Below are 21,557 nucleotides of genomic sequence, written 5' to 3'. Positions count from 1 at the left end.
GCAGGGAGAGAGAGAGACGCAGATGCACAAGAAGAGAGAGACGCAGATGCACAAGAAGAGAGAGACGCAGAGACACAGAGTTAGACAGAGTGAGATGCAGAGGCACAGGGAGTTAGACAGAGTGAGGTGCAGGGAGAGAGACGCAAAGGCACAGAGAGACACACACAGGCAGAGAGAGAGAGACGCAGAGGCACAGGGAGAGAGAGCGACGCAGAGGCACAGAGAGAGAGAGACACACACACAGGCAGAGAGACAGACGCAGAGGCACAGGGAGAGAGAGACGCAGAGGCACAGGGAGAGAGAGAGAGAGACAGAGGAGAAAATCAGAGATGAAGCACTTGGTGTGAGGAAAAGCCAAGGGCCACTCGCATTGGAGACCTTTTATACAGATTCGACTCAGTCGCACAAGCCATTGATCAATGTATGCTAGCAATGCAGTTTAGTAGCTTCTATGTGTTTTAATTATGTGAATAAGATGCACATTTTCAGCGAAAAAGACACTCAGTGCGGTCGGATCGCAAAGACACTTTACACACCAAGAGGAGCTATTTGGCGCAAATGAAACAACAAGGACACATCTGTACAAAGAGAAAGGCACATGGAGATGCACAGCAAGGGAGGGGAACACAGGAAGGGGGAGGCAGACCGCTCCAGAGACAGGGATCGACACATTGCCTGAGAGACAGACCAAGATCAATTAGGTATGGATTGAAAAATATGAGATAGATGCCCATTGTATAAAATGAGTAAGGCAGACAAAGTTTACATGCTATGAAGTGGAAAATATTGAAGCTAGAGGTGGCAAAGTTAAGTCCAGAAGCTCAGCACAAGTATAAGAAGGGTGAAAGCTGAGGCCGTGCATTAACAGACATGTAATAAAGACCCAGACTGTGACCTTGCAAGTTACTCTGAAAGGAGAACTTTGTACTTAAATTGTGCATTAGTGCTAATGTAGGCAAACTAAGGGGGTTTATACCAAACGGACAATTTCTCAAGGTTCTGTTTGTATAAATTAGGAAAACCTAAAAGCTCAGTTTATGTCTAGAGTTTCCTTTGTATTTTATGTGATTTGGGGTGAAGTTGTCTGCAAGACTTTAATTGTTGCTGAGGAAGACTTCAATCATGTGTCCTATTCAGGAAAGTCTTCATATATGCCACAATAGCACTAAAGTTGACCGGGCATGCAGGAACTTGTGAAAAACAATTATTTGTTAAAAAGATTAATAAAATATATTATGAAAGGTTCTTCTGTCCGATAACACCAATCCAAGTCCTTAGGGAACTTCAAGCAATCGATGTCAACTGATATATCCCAATGAGAGTATGCTCACCTCAAAATGGTGAAAAATGTGCACATAAAGGTATCTTTAAGGAGATCTTCTAGATTTATTCAGGGATAACCTTTGTCCTACTGTAATCGATGTTCCATGGACCCTCAAATAGAATCACAGAGAGCGCACTCCCATCGTGTAAAGCAGTAAAGCAATTTATTCACAATAAACACGTAACAAACAGCACAGGACAGGGGAGAAATTACTGCTGCCTGGCTGGACCTAGGAAAGGATTTTCTCTGGACTGATCGGGGAGGAGATGTACCCGGGTTAACATCTATCCACCCACGTTCTTTACAGTGCCTATCTCTAGGCCCATTCCGGTACGCAGGATACCCCGAAGGGGGATTTTTAAAATTATTATTATTATACATATCTTTTTGTCCTGTGCTGTTTGTTACGTGTTTATTGTGAATAAATTGCTTTACTGCTTTACACGATGGGAGTGCGCTCTCTGTGATTCTATTTGAGGGTCCATGGAACATCGATTACAGTAGGACAAAGGTTATCCCTGAATAAATCTAGAAGATCTCCTTAAAGATACCTTTATGTGCACATTTTTCACCATTTTGAGGTGAGCATACTCTCATTGGGATATATCAGTTGACATCGATTGCTTGAAGTTCCCTAAGGACTTGGATTGGTGTTATCGGACAGAAGAACCTTTCATAATATATTTTATTAATCTTTTTAACAAATAATTGTTTTTCAGAGCAGCGCTGGGTGGCCTTCTCTTATTTTCTGTATATGTTTTGCAAGGTTAAGAGCTGGTGATTCTGTGGGTTGGACCCCGGCTGCCGTTCTTTTAGCGCAAGTCACATACCTTTTTTCCATGCAGGAACTTGTGGCTGTACAGCAACAGGACAGTCTGCTATTGCCTAAACCCGATCTAGATTACACCAATTCCTGGCCAAATCAGCCTCATTTATTAAATAGCTGCAGTAGGTGTTGCTTATACAGTAAAATATGCTAATACTTTGTGGTCCTGTTGTTACTAGATAAGCCACATAAAAATGTTTTTTAACTGCAGAAACGGTTTTTAATGTCACACAGGACGACAGCAATACCCAAACAGGTCTTAAAACAAGGCTGAAAGTTAAAACAGGCAATGTTCATGTCACCAGTGTAGTGGCAGTGCCAAAATGCCAGTGAGACCTCTCCCAACGTCACCCCAGGCTTAGAGCTGTGTACACGGAGCGTGTGTTTATGTGTTTGCAGCACTGCTCTCTATACTCACGCATCCACCTCTGGGAACAGCTGGAGTTTATTAGGGAAGATTTCCGACAGCAGAAGCCGCACATAACGACAGCCAAGAGCCTGTAAACGTGACTCCAGGTGCTAAGAGGGTAGAGAGAGTCGTAGTGTGTTAGACAATAAGAAAAGAGCAGTTGGGGGGTGAGGCAGCCGTCCAAACCTTACCCTTCAGTGAATAACCTTACTAATTAAGTCAGAGACTAGAGAACAACAAGATGAAGCAAAAACTCTCTACATACATATATAATTATCTAGTAAACATTATGTATGTACGGGTGTTTGTATTCTAAAGACATACTCACACATATATATATATATATACACACACACACATATATATATATATATATATATATATATACGTACTTATACCTTGTGTCTATGTGTGTGTGTATATATATATATATTTTTTTTAAAGCATCTGGATTCAAGCATGGATATCCTTAAAACCTTGACTGTTATGGCGAAGCTTGTGGAAATCTGCCATAGTGGGCTCCTTCAGGAGCTCATTCAGACCCGGACGCTAAGCTGCGCTCTCACACTGAAAGGGGCCGGGTATGCAAATGCTGCGATCGCACTATCTGGTGTAAGGACGCCCTCTATGCCTTAGAGAGCGACGGCAGAGCGAACGCACACCGGTGTAAAGACGCCCACTTTTCTCTCAACACACGTCATCTCCAGGAAGTGTATGAACAATTGGAAAGATCGAGAGCCATCGGAACTGCACGCAGCCCTTGAGTTAGACCTTACCCCACCGCAAGCACTGCGATCACTGCAGGATGAAAAACCACCAAGTAATGTGTACAATGACGCATCTTTGCTAATTATACACACCCATAAAACTCCGAATTGACGGCCAGACACGCCTGCGTTCGCACCACCACTTCCCCGTTCACAAGCACCTTCCCGTTACCACCCGCAAGCGGCGCTGTCACTCAAAATAGCGTCCAGTCTATGTACTACAAGTGCACGATTCCCGGCCGCAGTGACTGGTTCGCGCATGCGTACTTTGACGTATACGTGCGATAATCGCCAATAGCGTGCGTTCGCAGCTTAGCAAACGGGTCTGAATCAGGCCCTCAGCCTCCACAGAAATTGCCACTCACCGCTCAGACAACAAGTACAAGACCATTGCACAAAATGTGACACACATTACCCCGCAGGAAGCTCACAAGCGGGTCGATGGTAACCAAATGCGCATGCGCACGACGGAGGGAGCTCCGTTGTGCGCATGCGCGAGACCCGGATAGCGACAGCCAAGCTGTCGCTCCGGGTCTCGCACCAAAGGGGGCGTGCTGTCGATGGTGATTGTTTTAAGTTGTTAACCCACTTACAGTACGGTAACTTTCACTACCAGAGTGGTGGGCAAGTTGTTACACATCACAAACACACAGAGATCCGCCGCATCCCCCACAGTAAACAGTGCTTCGTTATCTAGTCTTCTGACAGCTGCGTACAGTATTAGCACAGTATACAGCACTTTCACATTTATCTGCATACCCAATCAAAGGTGGAGGTCCACGCTGTGTGACAATTTCTGAAGTGACGTGCGGCAAATTTCAGAGTGATGGAGTACTCCGTACGGGGATACCGTGTAGACATGAACAGCTAGCCAGTGACAATTTCCAGTACGCTGTGCTGCAATTTTCAATCAAGCTTTGAGGGGGTTCAAGTGTTCTGTGGGCTCAGCCTTTACACAAATTGCTGCTACAAGGTTCAGAGAACAATCCCAGATCATTGCAGTAACTGGCACAAACACAGTACATGATCAACTGTCACCCAGAAGTCATGGGGTATAATTGTCGCACACATTTTTCACATTTATGGGGTATAATCTATATCAGTGACGTGTGGCGAGGTAAATGGCTGAGGCGGCACTGGTTAGTATCAGAGCCAGATTTACAGGTACATATATGAACCTTGAGGGTTCATGTGGGCATTATACAAAGGTGCAGCAGTATATAGTGCTGGAAATTTGTGCCTGATTCAGACTCCAGCAGCCTGAGTATGCAAATCCTGCGATCGCTAGCAAGGCATTAGCACGCCCACTATGTCTTGCCGTGCGATCGCGGTATGTATTTAGACGCCCACCAGCCTGACACAAGATGCTCACTATCCCTTAGTAACATACGTCATCTCCAGGAAGTGTATTAAACAATCGGTAACATCGGACCCTTACGCAACACTTGTGGTTGACCATACCCTACCGCAAGCACTGCGAGTGCAGCTGTGTGTAAATCAGTCATGTGACGTGTATGCTGACACTGCGTCTTAGTTATGCACGCCCCTGAAACGGCGTTCAGATGCACAGACACACGCCTGCGTTCGCACCGGGAAGCAGTCGGGGAGCCAACGGACGAAATCCCGACCGCCGGCTTCCCGACTGTCTAATCCCGGCAAGGTACAAATGACAGGCGTCGAAATCCCGACACCTGTCATTAGACCTACGCTGGGAGCCCGACACCCGGCTTACCGATTCACAGGCATATCGCAGCACAGCCGATGGCCGATATATCTGCACATTGTGCTGTGAGTACAGGGCGGTCATACCACGACGCGACCCCCGGCCAGCGAGACCCCCATCCAGATGGCAGTGATGGTGGTTCAGTGTGTATGAACAACATCTGCAGATATATCTTTCAGGTGTGTACCCAGCTTAAGTTTGAGGTGTCAAGAAAATGAAATGGCAGAAAGACTGAGGGCCTGATTCAGAGCCGCTCGTAAGCGGCCGCTCGTTTGCTCCGAGCGATGTTCGCACATCTGCACATGCGTCGTAATGCGCATGCACCAACCAGTCATTGCGGTCGGAAATCGAGCGCTCGCAAAATAGCGAGTGCCTGCTAATTTGAGTGACAGGATGAGGCGTTTGTGGGTGGTAACAGGGGAAGGTGCTTCAAAACGGGGAGTGGTGATCCGAACGCAGGCGTGCCAAAACGGGCGTTTTAAGGGTGTGCATAATTAACAAAGCAGTGTCATCGACCACGTCACTTGGTTGTTTCTTAGCCTGAACTGTTCGCATGATTGCGGTAGGAAAATCCTACCACAAGCACTGCGAGCAGTTCAGATGCCTTTCGATGTACTCGATTAATCAAATAAATAGCGGAGATGACGTAGGATGCGAGTGGCCAGGGGGCGTCTTTACAAAATAGCGAGCGCATATTTAGTTCGCTCGCTCAGACATAGAGGCGTCAACAGACCGCAAAGAGCGAGCGCTCAATTTAAATAGCCGGCCCCTTTTTCTGAACGAGCGAGCGCAAATAGCGTTCGGCTCTGAATCAGGCCCTGAGTACCAAGAGTCAACACAGATGGTGAGAAATACGGAGAAGATTGATACATTTGGGTGTAAGCAGCATAGGGCAACACTGAGACCAAAGTAGCTTAATAATTTTTCAAGAGACATTGTACAGGATAGTGAAGAGCAGAGCCCAGGACTGAGCCTTGTGGTGCTCCAACTGGTAGCGGAAGTGAAGAGAAAATGGATGCCTATAAACAGTGAAGGAACGGTTTTATAAGTAGTTTGAGAATCAGGGTAGGACTCAGTGTGGAACGTTTACATGAGAAGTGAGTGGCCATCACTGACCTCCTTAGGTGACCTTTCACTTCACTAAGGCTGCACTAACTGAAGAGGGTCACAATCGGTTGTGTGAAGAGAGAGAGCATATGTGGCAAAGGAAGGAAAGTTTTTCAAAAAGCGTGGAGTGGACATGAAGCTGGAGATGGGAAGAGAAATTAATGCTGTTAATGCTGAAATGGGCAAAGGAGACAAATCTGATTTGTAAGGGGACATGTTCAAGTTAAGGTGGCAGCAGTAAAAGATCATAGATAGAGCATCTTCACTTATGGGATAAAATGAAAGAATTGAGCAGAGTGCTGATCAGGGAAGAAGATATTTTATATCAGTTCTGGTGAATACTGTCCTTAAAGTAGGAAGCAATATCTTGGGGGTAATGATGATAGGTGAATGGATGGATAGAGGGATGGCGTGGGGGTAAGAATTGTATTAAAAATAGCATTTGAGGAAGTTGGCATTAATGTCACGTAAGAAGGCTCAAATTGCAGGTCTCCCTACATAGATTGCAGAGAGCATGGCATCTTTACTATCTATTCCCATTGAATAATACTGCTAGAACCATCTGAGCCTATGTATTTTGTGCAGTGAATGGGTTGCAGGCTCCTTGTGACCCTTAATGGATACTCTTTCTTCCCATCTATGGTTAATACTGCAACTGCCATTTTTAGTCATTTACAATCTCAAATGCATGGTGGTAATAATGGAATTTCATGTTTGTATAGTGTCATGTACACCGCATGTACTAGTATAGGCTTTTGTCCACTTCAATAATGTCAATCGCATTTACCAACTACAGTACTGCGCAACAGATATCAGCTAAGCAGATATCATCATGCAAATGCAGTCCCTGAATTTAATCACACGCTATCATGGATTGGTGCTTTTGCATCTATTTTAGTACATTATATAGAAAGGATAGTTTGTTAGATCGAGAGATAAACTATGTATTTCTTTTCAATGTCAATGTAAAGCTTTATTTATATTCGGGAATGAACAGGGCAAGTTAAACCAGTCTGTTACCTCAGGACCCACTGTTAATCGGCACACATTTGTTTGGCATACAGGAGAACAATTTGATATTATACAGAAAGGTAATTATGTCTTTAACGCATTTTTATTTCGCTTCTCCTTCAAGCCTATGGCAGAAAAAAACCCATCAGCCTAATTTCCCTACAGTATGTGTGCGTGTAGCATAAGCAGTGCTTTATATGAACAGATCTAAATCTCGCTGGCAGGTAAACAGTTAATATATTGTTTTATGATCATTATTTAAAACACATCAGTTTGTTTGACAAGAGAGGCATGAAAGCATTTTATTAGAAAGTGTGTTTCTGATTTCTACCTGAGATGTGGGACGGGGTGAGGATGACAGATTATTTCTTACACAGTGACTCCCTGTCAAGTAATCCCCCTGCGTGAACAGCCTGCCTGAGCTCCTGTCTTGATCCCAAGGCTGGAAGTTAATTAAGCCCCTCTGTTTTCCACACGGAATGGGAGTGGATGGATAAATAACCAACAATAACCATTCCAAGTTAATTTAATGAGAAGTGCAAATAATAATTGCAGTTCTGTAATTGCAGCCAATAGTTAATGAGGCCTGTCCTCGTTACACAGGATAGACAAAGGAATACTCATTAGCAAGAATGCGACAGGGTGCTGCAGGGAGCTAAAACGAAACACCCTGGTAAAATACACAGCACTAATCATGGATTCCCTATGCACACGCATGGCAAGGCCCTCCCTCCTTGCCACCCCCTCTACTGTCCTCCCTCAACCTACACATGGAACTATTTATCCACTTTTCATCCCCTCCACACAGACTACAGTAGCACCCCTCACTGCCAATACTCCACACAACCATACAGAACATCCCTCGAGCGTGTCTCTACCCTCAAACAACATTTGTTACATTTACAATCCCCCTCCTTTGTGCGTGCAGACACGATCCACTCACAGGGCCTGCATGCACACACCGTATGCCGCGGGCTACTCTCTGCTGCCCAGAATCCAACAGTTCACCCAATAGTCTTCGGCCCTAGTCACAGGCATACGCGCCACACGGGTATTAATTAAGATGGGCGCATGTGTCCAGTTTAATGACTTGCTTTGGAGTCTAGGAGCCAAGAGGGTGACCCCACTGCTCCTGATTTGCAAAGAAAAATGTAAATGAGAAACAGAAAAAAAAAATCCTTGCTGAGATTAACAAGGACTAAAAACGTATCTCTCTGGAGGAGGGGAGCTGAGTGCAAGGAAGAGGATTATGTTCATGTGGAGAGAAACACCAGCGCTGATCTGTCCTGCAAGAGTGTTTTAACCATTAGGCTGACACAGACGTCTTGAGAACAGTAGGTTACAGGCCTCTCTGGCAGTAAAGGTGTCACAAATAACATTTTAAGAAAGCACTTGTTCTCCAGCTTCAGTCATCATCGCATACTTCAGTGTTAATTCCTCCAGCAATCTTTAATTAATGAGAAACCTTTATTTAAATGAGAGCACTTAGCATTTTAAAGAGGAAGATACAGGTGTGTGCATAATAAGATTATGAGGAAGAAGGATATACAGCTGGGACTGTTCTTACCTCCAGTATTTTGGGTGACCCTTGACGTCCCAAAGTGCCAAGAATAAGACCCCACATTTTGGCACCCGCTGCAGAGGAGATGGCCTCGCCTCGGTTTTTTAGCATTATGCTGTGGTCATAATACTCCTGGGAGAAAACTTTACTATATGGGTCATACCTGAAAGGAGATTTATAAAGCAAAGTGTCAAACCTAGTTGTGATAATGTGCAGCTCAATACAACCCAGTGTCAGCATCTGAGAAGCACATCTATAGCCTTAGCACAGCATCTTCATATATGGGACTGGAAACGCAATGTCCTAAACCTCTGGTATGGAGCTCCCCATTTTCTAACCACAGCATTATTACACATATTCCTCAATTTCTTATTGACATTGAGACTGCAGCCAAAGAGCATATCATAATATTATGCCTATTTACTTGATACATAATGTTCTCATCCTCAGCTAATACATTTTAGAAAAAACAGGTCCTCAGTTTTGGCTTCATTTCCAAAATAAAAACACTGAACCTGTCTTATAGTCCTCTAATTTGCTTTCAAAACACCATGCTCAGTTTTGGCTCCTAAAGTCCTGTTCTCAGCCTCAATTAATCAAATCATCCTCCTCAATCTTAGCTCATTCCAGCCCAGAGACTTGGCGGATGACCATCCCATTGTAATGCCTGTTTCTTTGGTTAAACCTGGACTTTTACACACTAAGTGTTCTATGTACTAATAATCGCGGTACTGCCGCGATTATTATGTACCTAACTCACCGGGAATATTTAAATTTTTAATAAAAATATCCTGGCTATGTACTACGGGGAACTCGCAGGGACATCGGTTGCGGTAACCGATGTCCCCGCGAGTTATATCCCCGGCATTTTCGTCTCTTGTTTGAGACCCGTACACCGGCAACTTATTGTTGTGCCGGGAGCCATGAGGTCTATCTCTGGAAGACCCCACCTGTCCACCAGAAGTTGAAAAACGTCCTGGTGCAAAGACCATTCTCCCGGATGTACGTCCTGCCAGCTGAGAAAATCCGCTTCCCAGTTGAGGACTCCCGGGATGAACACCGCTGATAGAGCCGGGAGATTGCGCTCCGCCCAGAACAGGATTCGGGACACTTCTGCGAGTGCCGCCCGACTTCGGGTTCCTCCTTGTCGATTTATGTAGGCCACGGTGGTGGCGTTGTCCGACTGGACCTGCACAGGGTGACCTTGGAGAACCCAATGTGCCTGCTGGAGAGCATTGAACACCGTGCGGAGTTCCAAGATGTTTATTGGAAGCTCCTTTTCTGCCTGAGTCCACCTGCCCTGGAATAAGTGTGGACCCATGACAGCTCCCCAGCCCCGGAGACTGGCATCCGTTGTTAACAGGACCCAGTTCGCCACCCAAAATGGGTGACCCTTGTTGAGGTGGGTCGTCTGCAACCACCAGGCTAGAGACAGGCGAACCCCCGTAGTGAGCACCATCGTCTGGGACTTTAGACTCTGAGGCAGTCCATTCCATTTGGACAGGATCAATTGCTGCAGAGGTCTGGAGTGAAACTGGGCATATTCCACCATGTCGAATACTGACACCATGGAGCCCAGCAACCGCATCGCTGAGTGCACAGACAGGCGGCGACACTGCAGACAACTGCGCACCCTCAACTGCAAAGCAGAGATCTTTTCCTCCGTCACAAAGATTCGCTGCTGCCTGGAGTCCAACAAGGCCCCGAGGTGCAGGCTCCTCTGAGACGGGGTCAGGGTGGACTTTTGCCAGTTTATCAACCAGCCGTGACACTACAGCACTGCAATCGTCAGGTCCAAATGGCGTAGAAGGAGCTCTGGAAACCCTGCCAACAACAGAAGGTCGTCCAGATACGGTAACATTCGGACTCCCTGCGTCCGCAGGTGAGCTGCCATGACCGCCATGACCTTGATGAACACTCGTGGAGCCAGTCCAAAAGGCAGCGCCCGGAGCTGGAAATGTTCGTTGCGGATTGCAAACCTGAGGTATTGCTGATGGCGCAAAAGAAGCGTCCTGAATGTCCAATGACACCATGTAATCCCCAGGTTCCAGCGCCAGAATAATGGACCGAAGGGTCTCCATCCGAAACCGAGGCACCCTCAAGGACTTGTTGAGGGCCTTGAGGTTGAGTATTGGATGGTAAGACTCATTGTGTTTCTGCACCAAAAACAGATTGGAATAGAAACCCTGGCCCCTCTGGGAGAATGGAACAGGCACTATAACTCCAGCCTGGAGCATAGAATGCAAAACCTTCCGCAGTTCCAAGGCTTTGTTCCGGTCTAGTGGAAGGCCTGTGGTGAAGAACCGGGATGGAGGCCTGTGCCGAAAGGAGAGGGCATACCCGTGAGAAACCACCTTGTGAACCCAGGTGTCCGTCGTAGTTATCGACCAAAACTGGGCGAACTGAAGCAGGCGGCCTCCCACTTTGGGATCCCCCAAAGGGAGGCCCAGACCGTCAGGCCGCAGGCTTGTCATTTGACTTAAGGGCCGGACGTCTGGTACTCCAGGCCAGTTTCCTGTGCTTGGCCGATTTCCTGGGCCCCGCCTGTCGGGGAAAAGAATGTGCTTTAGGCCTACCCTGGGCCCTGTAAGGCCGAAAGGAAGACGTACCGGAACTTGAAGGGACCGTAGCAGACGGGAGACATGCAGATTTGGCTGCTGCCAGCGTAGCTACAATTTTGTCCAGATCCGGACCAAATAGGACTTCTCAATTAAAAGGCAAACCTTCTAAGCCCTTTTTGGAATCAGCGTCCGCTTTCCAAGATCGCAACCATAAGGTGCGACGAGCAGCAACGGCTGCAGAAGAAATCCTAGAGCTGAGGATACTGATATCTAAGGCCGCTTCATTGATGTAAGGGGCCGAGTCCCGAAGATTGCCCACCAACTCGGCATGCTCAGCCGAACAGTCAGAGTCCAAAGACGCCTCCAAACTATCAGCCCAGCGCTCCATACCTCTGGCTACCCAACACACGGCCATAGACGGTCTGGACGCCCCCCCGCAAGGGAATAAATGGACTTTAGGCAGATTTCCACCTTGCGGTCCGTAGCATCCTTCAAGGAGGACATGGAAGGCATGGGCAAAGTGGCACTTCTGACTAAGCGTTTCACATGAGAATCCACCTGCGGAGGGGATTCCCACTTAGAAAAATAACTGTCAGCAAACGGATAAGCCACAGCTAAGCACCTCTGAGGCTGATACCGTTTTTCCGGGATGTTTCCACGCCTCCTCTAAATGGTCTAATAACTGACCAGAAAGAGGAAACACTGTGGCGTCACCCTTAATAGCCTTGAAAAAGGCATATTTGGATTTGGACACCGGAGGATCATCATCCTCAATAACTAAAGCCGTGCGGACTGCCCGAATAAGACCAGGAATATATACCTTTGACTTAGCATCCGACTCTTTAGTACGGAGAGGTTGCTGGTCAGATAGATCCAGAATCTCCCCATCATCGGACGTCACGTCGTCATCCTCATAAGGAGCAGACAGACGCCACAGGCCGCTTATGTACTCGCCACACAAACTCCCCTTGTAAAACATCCGACAAATGCTGTACTGAAGTTGTCAGAGAATTAACCCACGCAGGCTCCTGTGAAACCTGGGGAGGGGAAATAGGGAGACTGTGGGGTACCATCAGTTGCCTCGGGAAACCCTGCATGGGTGACGACACCACTGACTGCTGGGACAAACCCATCTGGGAAAACGCAGATGGCGGAGCTAACTGGCCCATTAGGGTTGTAAGCGCCTTAGTGAAACAAGCCCAGGGAGGTTCTTGTACCGGAACCGTGACAGTAATTGGCCGCGCCAATAAATAACACTGCCGACATAGCCCCTCCACGTTACCCTCCCCCTCCGCTATTGGTACATTGCACTTAGTACACATAAGTTGGAGAGGAAATTCACTCTCAGACATGATAGGAAATATGTGACCCCTCTCACTGATACTCGTTAGTATAGTGGGAGAAACACCCTGCAATCACAGCACCGCAAGGGCTTCAGCAGAGTAAGAGCAGGGACAGTAAAATGGCTGACAGTAGAAAGTGAAAGTACAGGCAGCAGCGCTAGCAGAAGTCACATACAATGCAGAAGAAATTAATCCCTGCACTATCAGCGCTGTTCCTCAACTACGCAGACACAGAGTCTGGTAGGACACAGCGCTGCATACACTGACCTTAAGCCAACGGAGGAGAGGTATGCCGGGGGACCCAGACCGCGATGCCACCGATCAGCAGCTTCCAGCAGCGTTCACCATGCTTTGCAAAGATGGCCACCGAGGAGCAGAGAGGAGGCCGGCCTGGGGGAGGAGCGCTGCCACAGGACCAATCGGCAGTGCAGAGAGGGCTGTGTGCAGCGGGTGAGGCGCCGGCTGTATACAGGGAAGGCACGCTCCCCTGGCATGCAAGTAATCCCTGGGACGCCGCAGGGCTTGCCGCTCAGCTGTGGCCCGCTGTCCCAGGGGGATAGTGGAATCGCAGGTTAGTACCTGGCTCTACGCTGCAGCCAGTCCCAGGGAGCTCCCTGCCTGGGGACTGTGGACCATGTTCTCAGCAGGGACCCACCGCAGGACCCCCGCTGCTTACCTGCTCTCATTAGATCCGACCATGGTCCGAAGCATCTGGGGTCAACGGTAGCCGTGACCCCAGACACTTACCAGCATCCCCGGATCAGTACCGGCGTGGTGTAGGGGAGACCGCATGGACGTCAGCAGTGACTGTCCATGCTGTACTCCAAGATGTGCAGCCACAGCTGCCTTGAAAGAAACTTCAGGGGCTATTCTTAGCCCCCCTCTAAACAGGTGCTCCGACTCTGAGCCGGGCACCAACGAAAACTGAGATGCCTTGGCTCTGGGGCGGGGTATAGGAGGGGGACCCTGATGCATCCTGGAAGGCTGAAAAGTTAACTCTATGGTGCCCGATGCCTGACGTCATCACCTATACCCCAAGGTATCCTGTGGATACCCTATGGACCCTGATGTAGAAATGTAAGTTAGAAACTGATTGGATAGTTCTTTATCGCTCACAATTTTCTCTCTCTCCAGGCTATGATAAATACAGCACCCTAGACACTGCCGAAATTTCACATTCCTGCGTTTAGTCAACAAAATGAGACTTTCCCCCTTGGTTCCTGAACAAAACAAACCTGTACTCGGCACCATAGCACCAAATGATGAGTGTGTAGTGCATAATCTTTTTCCCAAACTCTGCACTTACTGCAACATCCAGCTAACAATAATTGACATTATGTTCACTCATCAACCCAGTACTACAGAACCAAATGGCAAAATAGATTAAAAATCACAAATTGAAGCAATTGAAAGTCTGTGGGCTCCACGTGCATTATAGACCTCTATGCTCACCGTGCATGAATTTAACATAAACAATTAATCAGGTTCAGTGCACCATATTCATAAATGCACCATATATAAGAAGTCTGGAGTAGAACGCTTTAAACCCTGGGAATGATCATGAAACAAGCTCAGCTCAGCATGAATATTTTGCAGTGCAGATAGAAATGTGGAATATTTAACATACATCTCATACAATATTCTAGAAATGTAAGCTAAGAAAATAAACAAGCATGAGACCTATTTGAAGCCAAACATGATCAGCAAGGGGGAAGACACACGGAAATTCAGATATCTTTAGCCTTCTGTTACCAAGATGAGAACTACAGTAAATCATACTTGCCTACTTTTGAAAAAGCATTTCAGGGAGATTGTGAAAGCAACACCTATGAGCGCGGCGGTAAAGTGGGCGCGTACTGCTACATCTGAGAGGCGTGTCATAAAATTTACTTACATCCAAATGTAAATGATTCCCAAAGCAGTTAGTAAGATCTATTTGTTGATGAAAACACAATGATACTTTTCAGAAAATGAATGTAGCCATAGGGCTCATTGTGCCTTATAACTAGGGATGTGCAGGCTCGGTTCTACTCGGTTCCGTTCGGGTTTTTTTACCGAATCTTATTGGCTATCCAAAACTTGGGTTTTTTTTACCGAATCTTATTGGCTATCCCAAACTCATGACAGCTGAAACCCAATAAGATTGGGGAAAAAAAACCGAACGGAACCGAGTAGAACCGAGCCTGCACATCCCTACTTATAACTAATGCAAAGAAATTATACTAATGATCCCATTTGAAAATTATATATCTCTGTTTTTTTACATACATATAATAGCTACATAATGGGGATAAAGTGCAATCAGGGAGATTGTTAGACTCTTCAGGGAGTCAGGGAGATTGCTACTATTTCAGGAAGAGTTGGCAAGTATGCAGTAATTATTGGCTATAGCAGAAGAAAGTCAGAAAGCACAAACTCCAGTATACATTACCATTGTCACATCCTTTCCATTATGAAATGTCAAAATAAAAATTAGATAATATATTAGGCCTATATATTATGCTAATGTTTTACGCTACACACAACTGCATTTTTGTTTTTTCATATCTAGCATCAATATTACTAAGGCCACAGGAACCTGCCATTTTACTTAAATAATGGACTTCAAATAAGGTCACTTCCTGTCTCGCACAAACCACAGAGTGGGTTTTATGACCCAGTTACTCACAGTCTCTTAATCTTTGAGCTCTGGGATGTATTACTCTGCTTGGAAATTTAAATAAAAAGTGTTCATGTGTCTAAGATTTATTTGCCTCTTATTTTCTGCAATATCTTTATTTAAAAGAAAAAATAACATACAAAACTGGGTGGAAAACTTTTTTTTTTCTTTTAAAAACATTATCGTTATGCACACACAACTGTTCAACAATGTGAGATTAAAGATGCAAAACGCTCTGTAGCCATGTCAGGGTAAATGCATAAACTGAGTGTGCAAACACAGACGTTACCTGTGTGAGTCCTGGAAACTGGGCCAGTGTGAGGAAGAGGCTTATGCATTTTTTTTATATTTATTTTGCATCTCAGTTTGAGAGGACCAAATAGAGAGCTATTAGCTTTTTAAGCCTATCCTATTATTAAGATTACGGCACATTAGAGGTAATATAATGCTTAAAAATAAAACAAATGACAAGAACCAAGGCAGTGTGCTCAGCATGGTATAAACCAGCATCATTAACATGTAATTTAAAATAAAAAAACAATAAAAAACATGCAAGTTAAATTTTGTTAGGTCCCCCCCATATTCTCAGGCAGGTTCCCCAGCATACGCAGCTCTGTAAGGGAGTCATCATTTAGTTTTGGAGGCTTGAGAACACATCTGTTCTGAGGCAAGGGACTTAAATCACGATATCATGTAAGGAATGCTATACACTCTACTTACAGGCAATCGCTCTTCTTGGAAAAGTATCTACCTGCTCATCTACACAGCAATGTGAATGGGTCTGCTAAACATAACAGTAATAATACCTGAATGCTTTTGTGTCTGGGTTGGCAATCATTACAGACTCCAGGTGAAACCGGCCATCGCCCAAGTACCTGCAGGAGGAAATATAGTGTGAAAAAAATGCGGGTGATTGTCCCCAGTTTTGAAACACATCTATGAGAAGATGGAAAGCATAGCTCACAATGGTATCCGGATGGAAGATCGACAATGTTTAGATAGACAGTCAAGAGGGTCGACACCAGATGGTCGACAGGTAATAGGTCAACATGGTCAAAAGGTCAACAGCGCAAAAGGTCACTGACAAATAGTCAAAGTGGTTAAGAGGTGGAAAAGGTTCAAATGGTCAACATGTTTTTTAAAGGTTAGGGATAGGGACTAACCGGAGGGGCTGCCGGAGGGGACGGTTAGAGTTAAGGAACTAGAGTGAGGGTTAGGTTTAGGCACTTTTGGGAGGGTTAGGGTCTAATTAATACAAAAAATGTATCAGCCATTTTTGTGTGGACCAGTTGAACCTGTTGACATTTTAACCCTGTCAACCATTTGTCATTGTTGACCATATGTCCCTGTTGACCTTTTGACCATGGCGACTATTGACTGTCGATGTAAACATTGTGAAACTATTATGCCACACCCCTCAAAATAATTGTCGGGTCGAAAAAAACAAACAAACCCCAAAACACTTCGTTTAAATTCACTTTCTTACTGTCTTCACGTAATTATGTTATTATTGCTGTCTATGGGATCGTAAAGTTGAAGTTAATTCAGGTCTGATATTTCCCACACACTCCAGAAATATGAGTTATCACACATGAAATATAATGGGGAGGGCTCTCAGATGATTAGATATACATTTGTGGATCCAAGGCACTGTTTATATATTGAAAGTCATGCTTCACTTGCAGCCTACCAAAGCTTCTGTGTTCCACAGATAGGTAGAAAACCTCACCCACTGTGAGAATAGATGATAACCATGTATGTAAATAATATATGTTTCATTTCTCATTTTTAGGGTGAACCGTAATCAGTCACCTTCTTAATACAGAGCTGTTGCTGTTAATCTCTTGCTGTTCTGTGCGCAGGGAAGAACACGGAGCACTAATAAGTGTTGGATTGCAGTAGACAGATATAATACAGAATTAAGGATCAGATGCTGATCCTTCTTCCCTTAAGCATCCTTGGATAGACAATGTCAGAAATAATGAGGCATTCCTGTAGCCTCTTCAGTAAAACTATTTCTCCCTTCTAATAATGAGCTCTGTTACAACCATCACCTTCAATGGCCTATATAGAGACTCCAATGTCCCAGCAACACGCCTCTATACTGTGCGCATACGTTGTTTACAAGGGTCACGCTATACAGCACAACTCTTATATATTGTCTCGAGTGTAAGCTGACATGAGGGTTACAGTAGATTATAGAAAGTGGTAAGGGGATGCGCTAAACTGCTATAGTCCGACTAACGCAGTAGCAGCTCAGTGTAGTAAGGGCACTACCAACCCTTACTGGAGTAGCATATAGAAAAAAGTGCACTGAGCGTGCACCACAGCCCTATAGTAATCATACAGATAGTTTTAAAATGCACGTTTTATGTTTAATGTTGTGTACATGTTGTATACCGGTATTAGATTATATCTTTTTATTTATCTATCTTGAGTCATCCTAAATTGTTTATTGATACCCATCGCATATAGTGAATCTTATACTTCTATTACTGTAAATAAACTCACATATTTTTCAGATTAAGCACGACCCTTTCTTTTACTCTATAAAGTGTAAACTATTTTACTATTCAAAAACTATCTGTATGATTACTATAGGGCTGTGGTGCGTGCTTAGGACCTGATTCAGAGCCGCTCGCTAGGAGCAATTGTCGCCCGTCTGCACATGCGTCTCAGTTGCACTGTGCATGCGCAAACTAGCGTCTGCGATGTACAATCGAGCGCTCATAGTACACAGACATGATGCTACTTTGAGTGACAGATTGTGCCGTTTGTGGGTGGTAACAGGGGAAGGTGCTTGTGAACGGGGGAGTGGTTGTGCGAACGCAGGTGTGTCTGACCGTCAGAACGGCGTTTAAGGGGTGTGCATAATTAGCAAAGTAGCGTCATTGCACACGTGACTTGGTTGTTTTTTAGCCTAAACTGCTCGCAGTGCTTGGGGTAGCTTAGGTCAACCCCAAGCGCTACGAGCAGCTCCGATGGCCCTCGATGTTCACGATTAATCAGACACTTCCCGGAGATGACGTGTGCTGCGAGTGACAGGTGGGAGGTTTTATAGTCCAGCGTACGCTAACTGCCGTCGCTCACTAAGACGTAGAGGACGTCCTTACAGCGCAAAGAGCGAGCGCTTGATTTGCATACCCGGCCCCTTTTTGCAAGCGAGCGATCGCGTCTTGCGAGCGGCTCTGAATCAGGTCCTTAGTGCACTTTTTTTTCTATATGAGGGTTACAGTAGCTGTACATGTGTCCTCATGCACCTATTTTTATTGTGCCATATGGTGCGAGACGAATAGCGTTACTTAGAGGCTCCGCCACGGGTAATGATTCCCAGACTTTTGTCCTAGCTGCATACTAAGTCGCTAGGCACTTCGGATTAGTATTTTTGTCACAAAGAAATTGGTATAAAGTTGCAGATTAAGCACGATATGTGGCGTAAAGCATGGCGCAGCTCACTCGTATCGGACCTCCATCTTTTGCTACACGTTAGCGTCTTCGTTGCACACAGCAGCTGCATGCCAGTGTCCAGGGTACTCGCGTATTGCAATTTTGTCGCAATACCTATGTGACCAAGATGCATATTTCGTGAACAAATCTGTGGTGATATGCATGGCGCGGCTTAGTTGGAAAGTCTGCGGCATGTCAAGCGGGGCTATTTGGCGCGATTTGAGGATAAGTGTATGTGGAAACATCTGTATAACAAACAGTACTATGCGTGTCCTATAAGTAACTGCAGAAGGCCTACAGTATGTAGTGAAAAGTGACTAGGAAGAATAGATGGGAGACTTTCATGCACTAAGCTATTGTGGACATTTATATAAACTGGTGTATGTTTACCTGCAACTTATAGCAACCAATACAAGTCTGGATTTTTTGTAATCAGGTTTAGATAAATGAATGACTGTATGCAATGGGTTATATATAGCACCTTGCTGTGGCACAGGTATATGTGCATCAGTTTACATAAAAATCTACAATATTTTAGTTGACTGCATAAGAGGATCAGACCTTTGTTGTGTACATTTGGTCATATGTACGCATGTTATGAGTGGGTTGGGTATGGGATCCTGGCAATTGGGATGCCGGCGGTCATGATACCGACAGCAGCATCTAGTCAGTCAGAATCCTGATGCCTGTAGGTAAGTAGCTGTTGAAGCTGAATAATTGGCTGAGACAAGTTCAGTTTAAAATTTAATCGCGGCGACGCCATCTTGCGAATGGCCGCAAGACTCCATTTTGGAAATGAGATCGCAAGACACCATTTTTGTGGTCAGCGTCAATTCAAGTTATAACTCAGGAGCTAAGAACAGATGGCAATGTTTTTGTTAACCTACCAAGGGCAACTGGAAAAACAAGCTTTCTGAGTAAAAGTAAATAAGAAGAGACAATGGGTATTTTTACATACAAATTGGGAATCCCTGGATGCAGATAAAGTATAGCTGTGGCAATTGTAATATAATATCTACACAATTGGATTTGTCTGAATCCTAGACAGGATGGCCCCAAAATTCCACAGCTTAAGGTGGTAATACATTTGCATTTCACACAAGAGTCTGTGAGAACAAAAGAGGTTTTGTTTTCCTTTGAACACACAACAGGTGGGGGCCTGCTGACAGAGGGCATGTAGAACTACAACCCTCAGCCATCCACACTGCTGGATGTTCACTTCGTGTATGAGAAATTATGCACTTAAATCTCACCCATTAATAACTAGCGTCCTTATATCAAACCCCGAATACTCACACACTACATATTCGCACACAAGGTTCCATTAGCATCAAATTGTATGATTCAAGTAGGTTAAGTTAGTTTAAATGCTAAGAAATAGAGGTTTTTGATATCTAAGGTATTATACATGATAAGCAAGGTGTGTTTGGTTTCGTTCTGATGCGTACGCTTTTTACAAAATCCCGGTGTTATCGGTGGAGAGATCGCATCATGCAAACTCAAGTTACGGATCGCAGAACTTACAAGCAACAAAATGTTTAGTTGATGGAATGTTACAGGAGGCGTTACCAGAAAGACTCCGGCTGTTAGAGGCAGGGAAAGTCTATTTGAAACAACCTGTTAAATGTCGTTACATATGCTTCTCCTCTGGGAACCAATGAGATCAGCAGGAAGTTCCCCCTTTGTCCTGTTTCAGTCTAAATACATGTGTCCGAACACTGGTTTGCCAGTTCATGCTGAATTTTGGGTGAACTGAGGATATCTAGTCAGAAGTCTATCTCTGGGTCCAGAGGCGCAGCGTATGTATAACCGTACTTGGGTCTGTATTATTTCCTTTTACGCCTAACTTGTGTATGTATAGATTGCGTGTAACTGACTGTACTTTTACCTGAATAATACTTGTGCATTGGAAACACAGATTCCACTCCTGTCCTTATTTGCGGTTAAACTGCGTATGCAATTAGTGTTCTGTTTAGAGGTTTTAGGCAGGGTTTTGTCTTAGAGGTTCTAGGCAGGTGAATCTTAGAGGTTTATAGGAAGGAATATATTAAAAGGTTTATTGACGAATTCAACATAGCCTAACCCTAACCATCCTCCTGACCCACCTTTCCCACAGCCTAAACTTAACTCTCCTCTCCTGCAGCCTAAAACCTTACCCTCCCGCTCAGCCTAACCCTTCCCCTAGTGCCTAACCCTGCCCCCTAACCCTAAAACTTACCGGCAGTCAGTATTCTGGAGCCGGGATTCCGACTGCTGTCTGGGTTCCGGCGCCAGTATAGTGACTACCAGGAACGTGCAGACAGAGTGGGCAGGGCAGACAGATCCTCCTCTGTCATACATGAGATTTGATATAAAAAAAATGATTAGAATAATACAAAGAAGTTATTTATAACTTATAAACATCTTCTTTGTTTATTGAAATAATTTTTATAGTTAACACTCACCAGCTCTGTGGAGCTCTCTGGTTCTGCAGGGAGACGAGAGATGAGGAAGCAACAGCTCAGCCTCGCATCTGTAGAGTCAGACACTGCTTGCAGAGCTGGGGGCGGGGCCACAGCACAAGCAGTAAGCTGCACAAAAATGAGAGCTAAAAGAGGCATGCCTCTGGGTATGGGGGGGTGTGCCTTGAGCACTGATGGACACATTGAATGCGTCAAGTGACCAGGAAGCGCACTGCAATGTTTAGAGATCGAAGCTCAGTCAACTGAAGCAAGAGAAGACAGTGATGAAGGTAGGAGAATCAATGGACACTGAAGCTTAGTATAGTTAGAGGAGAGTTACAGTGAGTAGGGGGTGAGACAGGCTCCCAGCACTCAGAC

The 21,557-nt window shown here is 45.3% G+C and overlaps 1 protein-coding gene across 1 annotated transcript in view; it reads right to left on the bottom strand.

Moving 5' to 3' along the window:
• DPH1 (diphthamide biosynthesis 1) overlaps positions 1-21,557 on the bottom strand; it is a 279,881-nt gene that overhangs the window by 21,800 nt on the left and 236,524 nt on the right. The window contains exons 7-9 of the mRNA XM_088453866.1: positions 16,098-16,166; positions 8,735-8,891; positions 2,569-2,669 (exon numbers count right to left, since the gene is read on the bottom strand). Of these exons, the coding sequence (XP_088309992.1) occupies positions 2,569-2,669; positions 8,735-8,891; positions 16,098-16,166 (327 nt within the window). The remainder of the gene's footprint in view (positions 1-2,568; positions 2,670-8,734; positions 8,892-16,097; positions 16,167-21,557) is intronic.

This window comes from Taudactylus pleione, unplaced genomic scaffold, assembly GCF_031769625.1.
Source record: "Taudactylus pleione unplaced genomic scaffold, aTauple2 ptg000040l, whole genome shotgun sequence".
NCBI lineage: Eukaryota > Metazoa > Chordata > Amphibia > Anura > Myobatrachidae > Taudactylus > Taudactylus pleione.
Note: the sequence above shows the minus strand (reverse complement) of the source record. Positions and strands in the feature narration are given on the sequence as shown.